This window comes from Moschus berezovskii, chromosome 26 (assembly GCF_049115385.1).
Source record: "Moschus berezovskii isolate FMDL1 chromosome 26, NW_MosBer_1.0, whole genome shotgun sequence".
Lineage (NCBI taxonomy): Eukaryota > Metazoa > Chordata > Mammalia > Artiodactyla > Moschidae > Moschus > Moschus berezovskii.
In genome coordinates, this window is record NC_142485.1 from 10,805,356 (window position 1) to 10,820,300 (window position 14,945).

The following is a 14,945-nucleotide window of genomic DNA, read 5'->3' on the forward strand; positions in this document are numbered from 1 at the left end:
CACCCTCAAGAGGCTCTTTAGTTTCTCTTCACTTTCTGTGATCAGACTGGTGGTATCTGCATATCTGAGGTGGTTGATATTTCTCTCGGCAATCTTGATTCCAGCTTGTGATTCCTTCTACCCAAGATTCTGCATGATATACTCTGCATAGAAGTTAAATAAGCAGGGTGATAATACACAGCCTTGTTGTATGCCTTTCACAGCTTTGAACCAATCAGTTGTTCCACGTCCGGTTCTAACTGTTGTTTCTTGACACACATACAGGTTTCTCAGGAGGCAGGTGAGTTGGTTTGGTACTTCCATCTCTTTAAGAATTTTCCACAGTTTGTTGTGATCCACACAGTCAAAGGCTTTAGTGTAGTCAATGAAGCAGAAGTAGATGTATTTCTGGGACTCTGCTGCTTTCTCCATGATCCAACGAATGTTGACAATTTGATCTCTGGTTCTTCTGCCTCTTAGAAACCCAGCTTGCACATCTGGAATTTTCTCAGTTCACATATGGCTGAAGCATAGCTTGAAGGATTTTGAGCATAACCTTACTACTTACTGCCACTTGAAATGAGCATGATGGTATGATAGTTTCAGCTCTTGTGAGGTCATTGCTTCTTCATGGGGACCTGTTGTGCACAAGAGCCTGTGTGTGCCCTCTAGAGCGGGGGTTCTGTCTTCCCCAGTGCTATGGAATTACTGCAATCAAACCCCACTGGCCTTTAAAGCCAGCTGTTCAGGGAGTTCCTCCTACTGATGACAGACCCCTAAGCTGGGGACCCCCACATAGGCGCTCATAGTTTTCACTTCTGTGTAATAAGTTCTATGATATAATTATTTTCCAGGTTATGGGTCACCCGCCCAGTGGGTATGGGATTTGATTTTATCGCTATTGCACCCCTCCTACTGCCTCATTGTGGCTTTTGCTTTGGACTTGGATGTAGGGTATCTATTTGTATGTTCCAAAGTTTATTTTCAATGGCTGTTCAGCAGTTAGTTGTGATTCTGCTGTTCTGGCAAGAGCTTATGTCTTTCTACCAAGTCATCTTGTCTCTGCCTCCTTTATCTTTTTCCTTTGGGCTTAATCTTATTTCACTTGCTCATAGAGTGCTGAGGGCAGAGGTCTTGCACCCTACACTTCCGACCTAGTGTGAAACTGCTTTGCTGACATCTCTGCTGAGTGTGTACAAGCATTGAATAATACAGCATTGCTTATTTAAAGGTTGCTAACAGAGCATACCTTAAAAGTTCCCCATACAAGAAAAAAGGACTATAATAAGTATGCTGACAGGTGTTAGCTAGACCTACTTCAGTGATGACCTACATCGTTTTACACGCTATAAAATATCAAATCACTATGGTGTACCCCCTGAAACTAATGCAATGCTACACATCATTTATATCTTAATAAAAAAATATTTTGAATTGGGTATGGTGAAGAAGGAGCCGAAAAAACACATATGGAAATGAAATCTCAAATGTCTGGGTTGAGACAAGCAAGTATCTAAATCAATTACACATTTTTGTTTCCTGAGTTTAAAAAAAAAAAAATTGTCTTCCCTAAAGATGGCAGTGTGCAGATAAAAATAACTACTGCTGGATTAGTTCTGGGCTCACTACAAGAACAAACATGTTTTATCTATTCATTCACTTTCTTGATTGCTCTACAAAACAATGAAGTTACATTTCCAGATTCATAGATTATAACTAAAATGACTAGTGGGAGAAAAAAGTGGAAGTTTTAATAACATCTGTTGATCCCTTACAGTGAAGCAATGACTGTCACATTTTAGAAAGTAAATGTGGTAGCACACATTGCTCCAGCTCTTAGGTAATTTAGTTTCCAGAAGAGAATTTCAAATAAGTTTCTGAGTTTCTATGAAAATTTTAGTAAAACCATATAAAATAAAGAGATTTTTGCTATCCTGATCAAACACAAACTAGGCTTTGCTCATCTATATGCATATTTAGCAGACAGAGAAAATGTAAATCTTTGCAAGTTCCATTCAGTCTATAAATTTCTTACTGAAGAAAAGAAAAAGATCTCACTTGCCAAATGTCCTGTACACCTGTTACACAACACTGAAAGGGGTGTGATTTGTTTTTCTGTGATATAAATGTTTTCATAATGAAAATTTCAATCACTTTTAGTTTCCTCAAAATGTGCAAAAGCATTTAACAAGAATTTTTTTTTTTTTTTAACTTCACACAGTGGAAAGACATTGCTTCCTTAAACAAGTGTACAAGATGGTTGTACTCTTTGCTGGTCATAGAAGATATGTTGAAATATTTGCAGTGCAGTGTGTGTGTGTTCAATCATGGCTGACTCTTTGCAACCCCATGGATGGTAGCCCACCAGGCTCCTCTGGCCATGGAATTCCTCAGGCAAGAATACTGCAGTGGGTCACCATTTCCTCCTTCAGGGTGTCTTCTTCACCCAGGGATCAAATCAGGGTCCCTGCATTGGCAAGAGGACTCTTTTACCATCGAACCACCTGGGAAGCCCATGCTAAAATATTTACCTGATGTAAAATCTTATTTTTAAAAGGCTGGACAAGAAGAAAATACTTCTCTAATGTTGAAATTCATGGAGGATAAGAATAGAGAAAAGAAAGTTCGCAGTGAAATGGATATTTACATGCTGCTTTTCCAAAGCAATCTGATGATCCACATGTGAAGAGGCCTTCAGAATTCCAGAAGAGGAGGCACTGACAACACCGTGGTAGTTCCATGATTTTCATAGGTTATGACAACAGTTCATACACTGAAAAGACGACTCATACCTTTGGAAATAAAGACTGCTTCGGAACTCAAAAAATGTAACCGGCAATGAGGAAGCAAGTTAGGAAGGACTTCCTCAGTCCCTTTATTAAAACGGTAATTTCTATGGAATTCAAATTAGATTTCACCAGCTAAGATTATTTCTATGCTTTAAGCCAAATATTTAACATCCAGTGTGCTTTGGAATGCATAAAAATGATGGGCATTTGAGACATGGATAGCCTATGTGATGAATTTACATATGCAAAAGAGCTGACTGACAGAGAAGTGGCCTATCAGACCAAGCCTGCAGCAACAAAGTGATTGAACGTTTTTGGAGAGCGGCAAAATATTAATAGTTTTTCCAAGCCTGAAAACCTGCTTTATCTAGTAAAGAAAACCCTTTGTATCCTATGCTCAACTGCTTTTGTCGAGATACTTAGCATAATGCCCTTACAATGAACTGATACCACAATTCAGTAAATGTGGGCTTGTTAAAACAAAGCTTCAAGTCAAAATGAATTTTACATTTGATTCTATTCCACTTTGCTACCACTTAAAAGAAGGATACCTTAAAGGCTGCAAGCAGTTCAGAAAGTATAACTGGCTAATGAAACAAAAAATATGTCTGACTGTATTATGGCACTGAAGCATGTCAATGTTATTTTCATTGACTATGAGGGTATCTTTAATTATTCTTGTTATGTTTTTATTCTTTCTCCTTTCTAAAAATCTTACATTTATGTATTTTAAGAAAAAAGAAGATAGCCATGCAAAACTTCAATATCTAGTACAGGGTTTTTAAAAAGAGGCAAAGTAAATTGCTGTATTAGAGAATACATTATATTCTCATTATAAAATATTGTTCTTGTTCATATATTATTACTTTTAATTGGTTTTTCTATAAACTACTATTGATCAGCACTATTAATTAGTTCTATTGCTGTTTCACTTAAATAACAGCAACACTCCGGTACTCTTGCCTGGAGAATCCCATGGACCGAGAAGCCTGGTAGGCTACAGTCCATGGGGTTGCAAAGAGTCAGACACAACTGAGAGACTTCACTTCACTTATATAACAAAAGTGCACAATACAGAATAATGTAAAATTTAAAATAAATACCTATTTTTCTACATATTCATGTGAAAATAATAATATATATAGTTGTTTGTTACATGTTAAATGATTATGTTTCCTTTTTTTTTTTTGGTCTACACACAGACTGATATATCTATTTTAATTGTCTAAAAGTTACTCCTCTACGTATGCCTCCCCTTGGTATTCAAGCTGCATATAAGCCTGCCCAGGAGTTCATCATTTATTTGACCCAAAAGGAAAAGGGGTAAAGGTGGACAGACATCCTCTTCTGAAATCAGGAATATCCTCCAGTTGTTCCCAGTCTCATCCAAACCTATATCTCAAAACAATACTCAGGAACCCTAGGAGTGGGGATATTCTCAAGGTAAAATTTTAAACTTTAAGTTGGAGCCCCTACATTGCAAGAGAAAAGAGTGGCCTGAAAGATGACAATGATGACTAATGCCATTTTAAACCAAGCATATGTGAGACAATCCAAAATGAACAATCTAAATTAACTGATTAAATTAGGGACACTATAATTTCTACTTTTCAAATTTCCTACCACTAGGTACAATTTTTGTTAGTAAACAATCTCAACGTTGATACAGAAGAAATACAAACTTAAACTGGGTTAGTTTTTTAAAATCTCATGAGTAAAATAAAACCATATTTGTTGACATTAGTTGCTTTACAATGTGGTTTGGAACCTAAACTTTATTTTCTTACATATTACCTTAGGTTGACGTTTTAAAGACACTCACCAGCTTTGAGCTTGTGTCCATCATCGACACTTCCAAACTCTCCTAGGAGTGGCCTGCAGTAAGGAGGCACAAACCCTAACAAACAATGGCAGTGGTCAAAATTGTTGCATACCTAGAATAATTAGACAATAGAACAGTTTTTATGTACAAAGTTGGTTTTCCACAGAGACCAATGAATATTCTATACTTATTGAACAGTGAATTTATTCCACAGAATTTATCTTAAATAGATAAATTCAACAAATTGTCACAAATTTTACCTTGAAATTTCCTATACTGTAGAAAGTATATCTGGCTTCTGTTGCCAAATTATTTTTAAAAATTCTTTCAACTCTCCCCACAACCGGACCAAGATATTATCAATCAACAGTAACATGCCACTAATGATCATTTACTTCCTAACTTAACAGAAAAGTCTGGACACTAAATTAATGAACAAGACACTGCTAATGACCTTATTTAACAGTTCCTGCCTTTTCTCTGTAAAAATAAGATCATTTTGGTTAAATGGTAAATACAGTACCTACAGCATATCCAGCCCACATATTTACCAATCATTTTATATGTCCAGAATCATCTTAAATGTTTCTAAATCATCTCTAATAAACAGTTTGGCAAGATTTCTCAAGAAAGTAAGATAGAAACTGTTAGACTGTTAAATCACAGCAAGCAGCATGAAAATGATAAAAAATTACTCAAAAGATTTCTTTAAATCTCCAAACATTGACTGAATTGTTTAAAGTATGTTACTTAAAATGAAAACTGAAATTACTTACTCCTTTTGAATTACAATGTTTATCATTACTGCATTGTGTAGTATTGATTCGGTATTTAATCTCTACACAGGAAAATTCCAAACAATACTAAAACAAAGCAAAGAAATTGAAAAACAAATTCAGTCAAACCATCAAATTAGACTGTGCATATAGATAATACATGAGAAAAAATTCAAGGATTCATATTACCAAGAATTGGCATAAAAATTCAAAACATAAAGTTATAATTGTGACAGTGTTGAAATAAATGTGCAATAAGCTACGTGCCTTCATACTGTAAAAGTATAGTCAAGTAAGAAGCTGAAAGTTTTATTTTCTTGCCATCTAGCACCAGAAGTCCTTTTAGAAAGAAAAATACCCAGAAAAATAATTTGGTTAGTCCTTTGAGTTCAATCATTATGTGAGGAGCATTTAAAAAATACCCAGGCCTGGGCTGTACCTGACACCATTATATCAAGATCTCTGCAGGCAGAGTTTAGACGATTACCATGAGCAGTTAGGGCTGAGAAATTTTGCATGGGAGGTTGAGATAATAAAATCATGTGTATGAGGAGCAGCAAATGAGGCATGTTACTATTCCATGTGGGGGAAAAAATGAGGAGAAAAGCAAGGATAACAGGAAATTATATGAGGTAATAGAATGATGAGAGACTCTCAAGAGAGAGATGGCTAAATGGCCTTCTAAGAAAAGGAAATGTTTAATATGTAAGTTTATATTCCCCTAATTTATGGCATTAAATTATGTGACCTTTTCCAATTACTCAACATTTTTCAATAAAATCAATACTTTACAAAAGAGTTTTGTTCTTGGCTGAGTTTTGCTTTTGGATCATAACAAAAACAGGGTATACAGAAAGAGGGGGATCAGAACTCTGAAACAGAGATTGGAGCCAATGTCATTTAGATTTCAAGGGGAGAGAGACCTCAGATCTTGTATGTATCTCTATGTTTCCAAATAAGCAAGATGTGACAGATACTATGATATTATCAAAAAGCATTATATAAAAGTAAATTTGAATTTAATAAGCAAAACTAGAGACTCTTTCAAAAACATGTACATTAATTTTTTTAATTTTATTTATTTATTTTTATTGGAGGCTAATTATTTTACAACATTATATTGGTTGGTTTTGCCATACATTGACATGGATCCGCCCCGGGTGCACATGAGTTCCCCCTCCTGAACACCCCTCCCACCTCCCTCCTCCCTTTATCCTCCCTCTAGGTCATCCCCGCACACCAGCCCCAAGCATCCTGTAACATGCATCGACCCTGAACTGGTGATTCGTTTCACATATGACAACATACATGATTCAGTGCCATTCTCCCAAATCATCCCACCCTCACTCTCTCCCACAGAGTCCCAAACACACTATCTGTGTCTCTTTTGCTGTCTCGTATACAGGGTTATCATTTGCATCTTTCTAAATTCCATATATATGTATTAATATACTGTATTGGTGTTTTTCTTTCTGGCTTACTTCACTCTGTATAATAGGCTCCAGTTTCATCCACCTCATTAGAACTGATTCAAATGCATTCTTTTTAATGGTTGAGTAATACTCCTTGGAAGGAAAGTTATGACCAACCTTGATAGTATACTTAAAAGCAGAGACATTACTTTGCCAACCAAGGTCCGTCTAGTCAAGGCTATGGTTTTTCCCGTGGTCATGTATGGATGTGAGAGTTGGACTGTGAAGAAAGCTGATCGCCAAAGAATGGATGTGAACTGTGGTGTTGGAGAAGACTCTTGAGAGTCCCTTGGACTGCAAGGAGATCCAACCAGTCCATTCTAAAGGAGATCAATCCTGGGTGTTCATTGGAAGGACTGATGCTAAAGCTGAAACTGCAATACTTTGGCCACCTCATGCGACGAGTTGACTCACTGGAAAAGACTCTGATGCTGGGAAAGGTTGGGGGCGGGAGGAGAAGGGGACGACAGAGAATGAGATGGCTGGATGGCATCACCGACTCTGTGGACATGAGTTTGAGTGAACTCCGGGAGTTGGTGATGGACAGGGAGGCCTGGCGTGCTGTGATTCATGGGGTCGCGGAGAGTCGGACACAACTGAGTGACTGAACTGAACTGAACTGAATACTCCATTGTGTATATGTACCAAAGCTTTCTTATCCATTCGTCTGCAGATGGACATCTAGGTTGCTTCCATGTCCTGGCTATTATAAACAGTGCTGCAATGAACATTGGAGTACATGTATCTCTTTCAATTCTGGTTTCCTCCGTGTGTATGCCCAGGAGTGCGATTGCCGGATCATATGGCAGCTCTATTTCCAGTTTTTTGAGGAATCTCCACACTGTTCTCCATAGTGGCTGTACTAGTTTGCATTCCCACCAACAGTGTAAGAGGGCTCCCTTTTCTCCACACCCTCTCCAGCATTTATTGCATGTAGACATGTACATTAATTTTTGAGTGTAGCTCTTAGAATTAATAATTTCTAGGATAAATTAGAACATTAAACTGTTGTTGGATATATTGTTTATAGAATATTAGAACTTTCTGAAAACATTCTATATCACTGTTATAAAACAACTATATTATTGTTAATAGTGTTTGCTTATTCTTATGTATAACATACATGTATTATATTATAGCAGAATATAATATTGTCCTAATATTATTCAGTTAAAACATTCATCTACCAATCAGAAAAAAAAGCAAGAGTTAATCATAATAATTTAAAAATCAATATAAATTTTGAAATTCTACTGAAACAATCGATACAATTTAAGTTGTTCCAAAAACAATCCAAAGGACAAAAATTTTGATCAAATAATGTGTTAATCCAAACTAGTATTCACATGAGATCTTCAAATGTTAGTTAAAAATTTACTCCCTACAGTGCATGCAAAAACACTTGATTATACATTGCACAACATAAAAAATGATCTGTATAAAATTTACTTAAAAGTAATGTTGCTGTTTTAAAGATGTATGGAGATCATTAATGACAAATATTGGTCCAATATTGCTTAATAAACCTGTTAAAATTGTCCACAACTTGCAAATAGAGACAATGGGAGAACTACATTCACCCCAATGTCATTTTTGAACATTCATTAAAGGAAACACAAAGATTATTTAATTATTTAAGGGAATGCATTTTCCATAACTTGCCAGTCACTACTGATAAGAGCCTAGATTTTGCGAAGTTACATGATAACACAGATTTTTTTCTGGCAAATATATAAATGAGTTTTGTCTGACTGAAAAGATAACCCCTAAATGATAGTTTTACTGCTCTATAGGACATTAGCAGATTTTACTTTAAACCTAGCAGTTGTATTTCAACATTCTTTTGACTAATGCCTCTAAATATGTAGTCCTTCAAACACTCTTTGAACTAGCTTTCACAATTTGTTCCTTCATTACTGTGCTTGATAGGTGCTCAAATTTATATTTGTATAAAAGCTATGTTTTTAACATTTTTGAAAGTCTTCAAGGCCCCAGTGAAGTACCTAAGTGGACATATTTGCCATAGACAAATTTCTTTGCCCAACAAATTTCCCTTCAAGCTATTTAAGTATGGACACGTCTTTTCTTTTTTTTTTTTTAATGTAATTAATTTATTTTTTATTGGAGGCAAATTATTTTACAATATTATATTGGTTGGTTTTGCCATACATTGATATGAATTTGCCCCGGGTTTACATAAGTTCCCCCTCCTGAACCCCCCTTGCAGGGTGATTTACAAGTGGCATCAAAGATTCACTTTGGCTCACTCTCCATTTCTCTTGAGTTTTCTTTTCCTTCTCAGTTTGGTTTTGAGTTGTTTTGAATTCATTTCTGATTTTTAACCAGTCAGTAAGTCAGCCCATGATATACGCTGTGCTGTGCTTAGTTGCTCAGTCCTGTCTGACGCTTTGCGATCCCATGGACTGTAGCCCTCCAAGCTCCTCTGTCCATGGGGATTCTCCAGTCAATAATAACGGAGTGCATTGCCATGCCCTCCTCCAGGGGATCTTCCCATCCCAGGGATCGAACCCAGGTCTCCTGCATTGCAGACAGATTTTTTCCATCTTAGCCACCAAGGAAGCCAATGAATACTGGAGTGGGTAGCCTATCCCTCCTCCAGGGGATCTTCCCGACCCAGGAATCAAATCGGGGTCACCTGCATTGCAGGCAAATTCTTTACCAGCTGAGCTACCAGGGAAGCCTATCCATGATATATACATGTATATATACATTTGTGAATATTTGAATATTTGTGAATATATAAATATATGTGAATGTTTGCATATATGCATATACATGTGTATATATGCATATACATGTGTATCCACATACAATTTTGCTTATTTTACACATTATAGAATGGCTATACCTCTGGGTTGTGTAAATTAACTTGTTCATTTTTGCCACTTTAAAAAGAAAATGAGTGTGACTTTAAGGAACCGTACAATGTGTGTATTTGTTTTTAGGCTGCTAACTAGCTTCTATATGAGAGGTAGTAATTAACGATCTACCTCTCACTTCTTTCTGAAATATACCTTAATTGGGCTAAAATTATAATTATACAGCTGGGACATATTAGTACCAATAACGGCAGAAGACAACCATCTCAGGGTGATGGGTTGTGTAACTGCTTTTCAAAAGACAAACTAGATTTATCCTAACGTTATATCTGATTATTTCAGAATATAAAAGAGAACAGTCAAAGTCAAGATTTAAATGAATACAGAATATTATATTTTGTGCAAAGTAATCTTTGGGATTGGAATGAAAACTGACCTTTTCCAGTGCTGTGGCCACTGCTGAGTTGTCCAAATTTGCAGCACTTTCACAGCATCATCCTTCAGGATTTGAAATAGCTCAACTGGAATTCCATCACCTCCACTAGCTTTGTTTGTAGTGATGCTTTCTAAGGCCCACCTGACTTCACATTCCAAGATGTCTGGCTCAAGGTGAGTGATCACACCATCGTGATTATCTGGGTCATGAAGATCTTTTTGTACAGTTCTTCTGTGTATTCTTGCCACCTCTTCTTAATATCTTCTGCTTCTGTTAGGTCCATACCATTTCTGTCCTTTATCGAGCCCATCTTTGCATGAAATGTCCCCTTGTTATCTCTAATTTTCTTGACAAGATCTCTTGTCTTTCCTATTCTGTTTTCCTCTATTTCTTTGCATTGATCACTGAGGAAGGCTTTCTTATCTCTCCGGGCCACAGGACTGGAAAAAGTTATTTTTCATTCCAATCCCAAAGAAAGGCAATACCAAAGAATGCTCAAACTTCTGCACAGTTGCAGTCATCTCACACGCTAGTAAAGTCATGCTCAAAATTCTCCAAGCCAGGCTTCAGCAATACGTGAACCATGAACCTCCAGATGTTCAAGCTGGTTTTAGAAAAGGCAGAGGACACCAGAGATCAAATTGCGAACATCAACTGGATCATGGAAAAAGCAAGAGAGTTCCAGAAAAATATCTATTTCTGCTTTATTAACTATGCCAAAGCCTTTGACTGTGTGGATCACAATAAACTGTGGAAAATTCTGAAAGAAATGGGAATACCAGACCACCTGACCTGCCTCTTGAGAAACCTGTATGCAGGTCAGGAAGCAACAGTTAGAACTGGGCATGGAACAACAGACTGGTTCCAAATAGGAAAAGGTATGTCAAGGCTGTATATTGTCACCCTGGTTGTTTAACTTATCTGCAGAGTACATCATGAGAAACACTGGGCTGGAAGAAGCACAAGCTGGAATCAAGATTGCCAGAAGAAATATCAATAACCTCAGATATGCAGATGACACCACCCATAAGGCAGAAAGCAAAGAGGAACTAAAAAGCCTCTTGATGAAAGTGAAAAAGTTGGCTTGAAGCTCAGCATTGAGAAAACTAAGATCATGGCATCTGGTCCCATCCCTTCACATTAAATAGATGGGGAAACAGTGGAAACAGTGTCAGACTTTATTTTTTGGGGGCTCCAAAATCACTGCAGATGGTGATTGCAGCCATGAAATTCAAAGATGCTTACTCCTTGGAAGGAAAGTTATGACCAACCGAGATAGCATGTTAAAAAGCAGAGACATTACTTTGCCAACAAAGGTCCATCTAGTCAAGGTATTTGACCACTGGTTTTTCCAGTGGTCATGTATGGATGTGAGAGTTGGACTGTGAAGAAAGCTGAGTGCCAAAAAATTGATGCTTTTGAACTGTGGTGCTGGAGAAGACTCTTGAGAGTCCCGTGGACTGCAAGGAGATCCAACCAATCCATCCTAAAGGAGATCAGTCCTGGATGTTCATTGTAAGGACTCATGCTAAAGCTGAAACTCCAATACTTTGGCCACCTCACGCGAAGAGTTAACTCACTGGAAAAGACTCTGATGCTGGGAGAGATTGGGGGCAGGAGGAGAAGGGGACGACAGAGGATGAGATGGCTGGGTGGCATCTCCGACTCGATGCACATGAGTTTAAGTGAACTCCAGAAGCTGGTGATGGACAGGGAGGCCTGGCGTGCTGCGATTCATGGGGTTGCAAAGAGTCGGACACGACTGAGCAACTGAACTGAACTGAACCTTTGTTTATTATATCAATAATCAAAAAAGTAATGAGTCTTAAAAATTTTAGTAACAACTGTTCAGTTTTGGTTGGCTCAATCATAAGATAATTTTCGAATGTACCTGTGAATAATGTAGAGCCTGACAGAGGATGAGATGGTTGGATGGCATCACCAACTCAATGGACATGGATTTTCATAGACTCTGGCAGTTGGTGATGGACAGGGGGCCTGGCGTGCTGCAGTTCATGGGGTCACAGAGTCAGACACGACTGAGCGACTGAAGTGAACTGAATACTGTATTGATGTAAAATTAGAATTTGGATTTTTAAGAATTGTATACCTAGAAATTGCTTGTGAAGTATTTAATTTGCTCTTAATAGAGATAGTACAAAGTTTTTCTTTACTTTCTGTAATTCATCTAAATGGGAGAGATTCAGTAGTTCACTAAAATAATTTTATGGCTTTGTATCATGTAAATGGTTATTTTTTAAACTCCCACATATTTTTGAAAGAGCTAAAGTTCTGCACAATTTTACTACATTCACCTATTAATATGGGAGCTCTTGCATTGTCACTTTGGTTAACAGGGAGCTAAGCAAATTTTACTATATACCAATAATCCTTTTAAATTAAGTGACCGTACCACCTTGGGCAACTGTGATGATTTTTATCTTACCAGTTCTGAGTCTAAAGTCAAAAAAATTTGGGGGTCATTTTTTTAATACCTGAGATTGCAATCAGAAAGTAACGGATTTGACCTCTTATCTCATAAATAAAAGAATGCTGCTGCTGCTGCTGCTGCTAAGTCACTTCAGTCGTGTCCGACTCTGTGTGACCCCATAGATGGAAGCCCACCAGGCTCCCCCATCCCTGGGATTCTAGAAATACTTAAATTTGTTTGGTATTCTCCATTATTTATTTATTTTTGTAAGACATTAAATTTTTAATGAAAATGCATCACACTGTAAGGGCTTTTTACAAAATAACAGAAACTATTGTTCCTAACTGCAATTGAGAATTTTATATCTTTATTTTTTAATTCATTTTAAAACTTAAGTATAGCTAATTTACAATGTTGTGTTAGCTTCAGGTGTACAACAAAGTAATTCAGATGTGTATATATACATACATATATATATATATATATATCGGAGAAGGCAATGGCAAAACACTCCAGTACTCTTGCCTAGAAAATCCCATGGATGGAGGAGCCTGGTAGGCTGCAGTCCGTGGGGTCACTAAGGGTCGGACATGACTGAGCTACTTCACTTTCACTTTTCACTTTCAGACACTGGAGAAGGAAATGACAACCCACTCCAGTGTTCTTGCCTGGAGAATCCCAGGGAAGGGGGAGCCTGGTGGGCTGCTGTCTATGGGGTCACACAGAGTCAGACACGACTGAAGTGACTTAGCAGCATATATATATATATATATATATATATATCAGTTCAGTTCAGTTCAGTTGCTCAGTGGTGTCCGACTCTTTGCGATCCTATGAATCACAGCACGCCAGGCTTCCCTGTCCATCACCAACTCCCGGAGTTCACTCAAACTCATGTCCATCGAGTTGGTGATACCATCCAGCCATCTCATTCTCTGCCATCCCCTTCTTCTCCCACCCCCAATCCTTCCCTGCATTAGAGTCTTTTCCAGTGAGTCAACTCATCGCGTGAGGTTGCCAAAGTATTGGAGTTTCAGCTTTAGCATCAGTCCTTCCAGTGAATACCCCGGACTGATTCTCCTTTAGAATGGACTGGTTGGATCTCCTTGCAGTCCAAGGGATTCTCAAGAGTCTTCTCCAACACCACAGTTCAAAAGCATCAATTCTTCGGCACTCAGCTTTCTTCACAGTCCAACTCCCACATCCATACATGACCACTGGAAAAACCATAGCCTTGACTAGATGGACCTTTGTTGGCAAAGTAATGTCTCTGCTTTTTAATATACTATCTAGGTTGGTCATAACTTTCCTACCAAGGAGTAAGTGTCTTTTAATTTCATGGCTGCAATCAGCATCCACAGTATTCTTTTTCATCTGGTGTAGGAAATGGCAACCCACTTCAGTATTCTTGCCTGGAAAATTCCATGGGCAGAGGAGCCTGGTGGGATGCAGTCCATGGGGTTGCAAAGAGTCAGACAAGATTGAGCACACATACAATGATGATTCTTTTTCAGATTCTTTTCTATTACATGCTATTGCAACACACTGAATATAGACCCCTGTGCTATACAGTAGGTTGTTGTTGTATACCTATTTTATACATAGCAGTGTATATCTTAACTTCAAACTCCTAATTTATGATAGTCTTCATTATTTCTCAGTTAAATAGCAATGTATGGAGAATCCCAGGGACAGCGGAGCCTGGCGGGCTGCCGTCTTTGGGGTCGCACAGAGTCGGACACGACTGAAGTGACTCAGCAGCAGCAGCAGCAGGAGCTGCATAGGATGACAGTATGGGGATTCCTTAAAAAACTAGGAATACAACCATACAACCCAACAATCCCACTCCTAGGTATATACCCTGAGGAAACCAAAATTGAAAGAGACACATGTATGTATCCCATTGTTCATTGCAGCACTATTTACAACAGCCAGAATATGGAAGCAACCTAGAGGTCCATCGACAGATGAATGGATAAAGAAGTTGTGGTACATATACATAATGGAATATTACTCAGCCATAAAAAGCAACACATTTGAGTCAGTTCTAATGAGGTGGATGAACCTATTATACAGAGTGAAGTGAGTCAGAAAGAGAAAGATAAATACCATATTCTAACACATATATATGGAATCTAGAAAAATGGTTCTGAAGAATTTACTTACAGGGCAACAATGGAGAAACAGACATAGAGAAGAGACTTATGGACGTGGGGAGAGGGGAGGAGAGGGTGAGACGTATGGAAAGAGTAACATGGAAACTTACATTACCATATGTAAAACAGATAGCCAATGGGAATTTGCTGTATGGCTCAGGAAACTCAAACAGGGGCTCTGTATCAACATAGAGGGGTGGGATGGGGAGGGAGGTTCAAAACGGAGGGGATATATATATATATA

General features: G+C 37.8%; 1 protein-coding gene across 1 annotated transcript in view; it reads right to left on the reverse strand.

Moving 5' to 3' along the window:
* Positions 1-14,945, reverse strand: part of LOC148773737 (disintegrin and metalloproteinase domain-containing protein 5-like) — a 119,652-nt gene that overhangs the window by 24,412 nt on the left and 80,295 nt on the right. Inside the window, exons 17-18 of the mRNA XM_088832666.1 lie at positions 5,367-5,453; positions 4,587-4,702 (exon numbers count right to left, since the gene is read on the reverse strand). Coding sequence (XP_088688792.1) covers positions 4,587-4,702; positions 5,367-5,453 — 203 coding nt within the window. The remainder of the gene's footprint in view (positions 1-4,586; positions 4,703-5,366; positions 5,454-14,945) is intronic.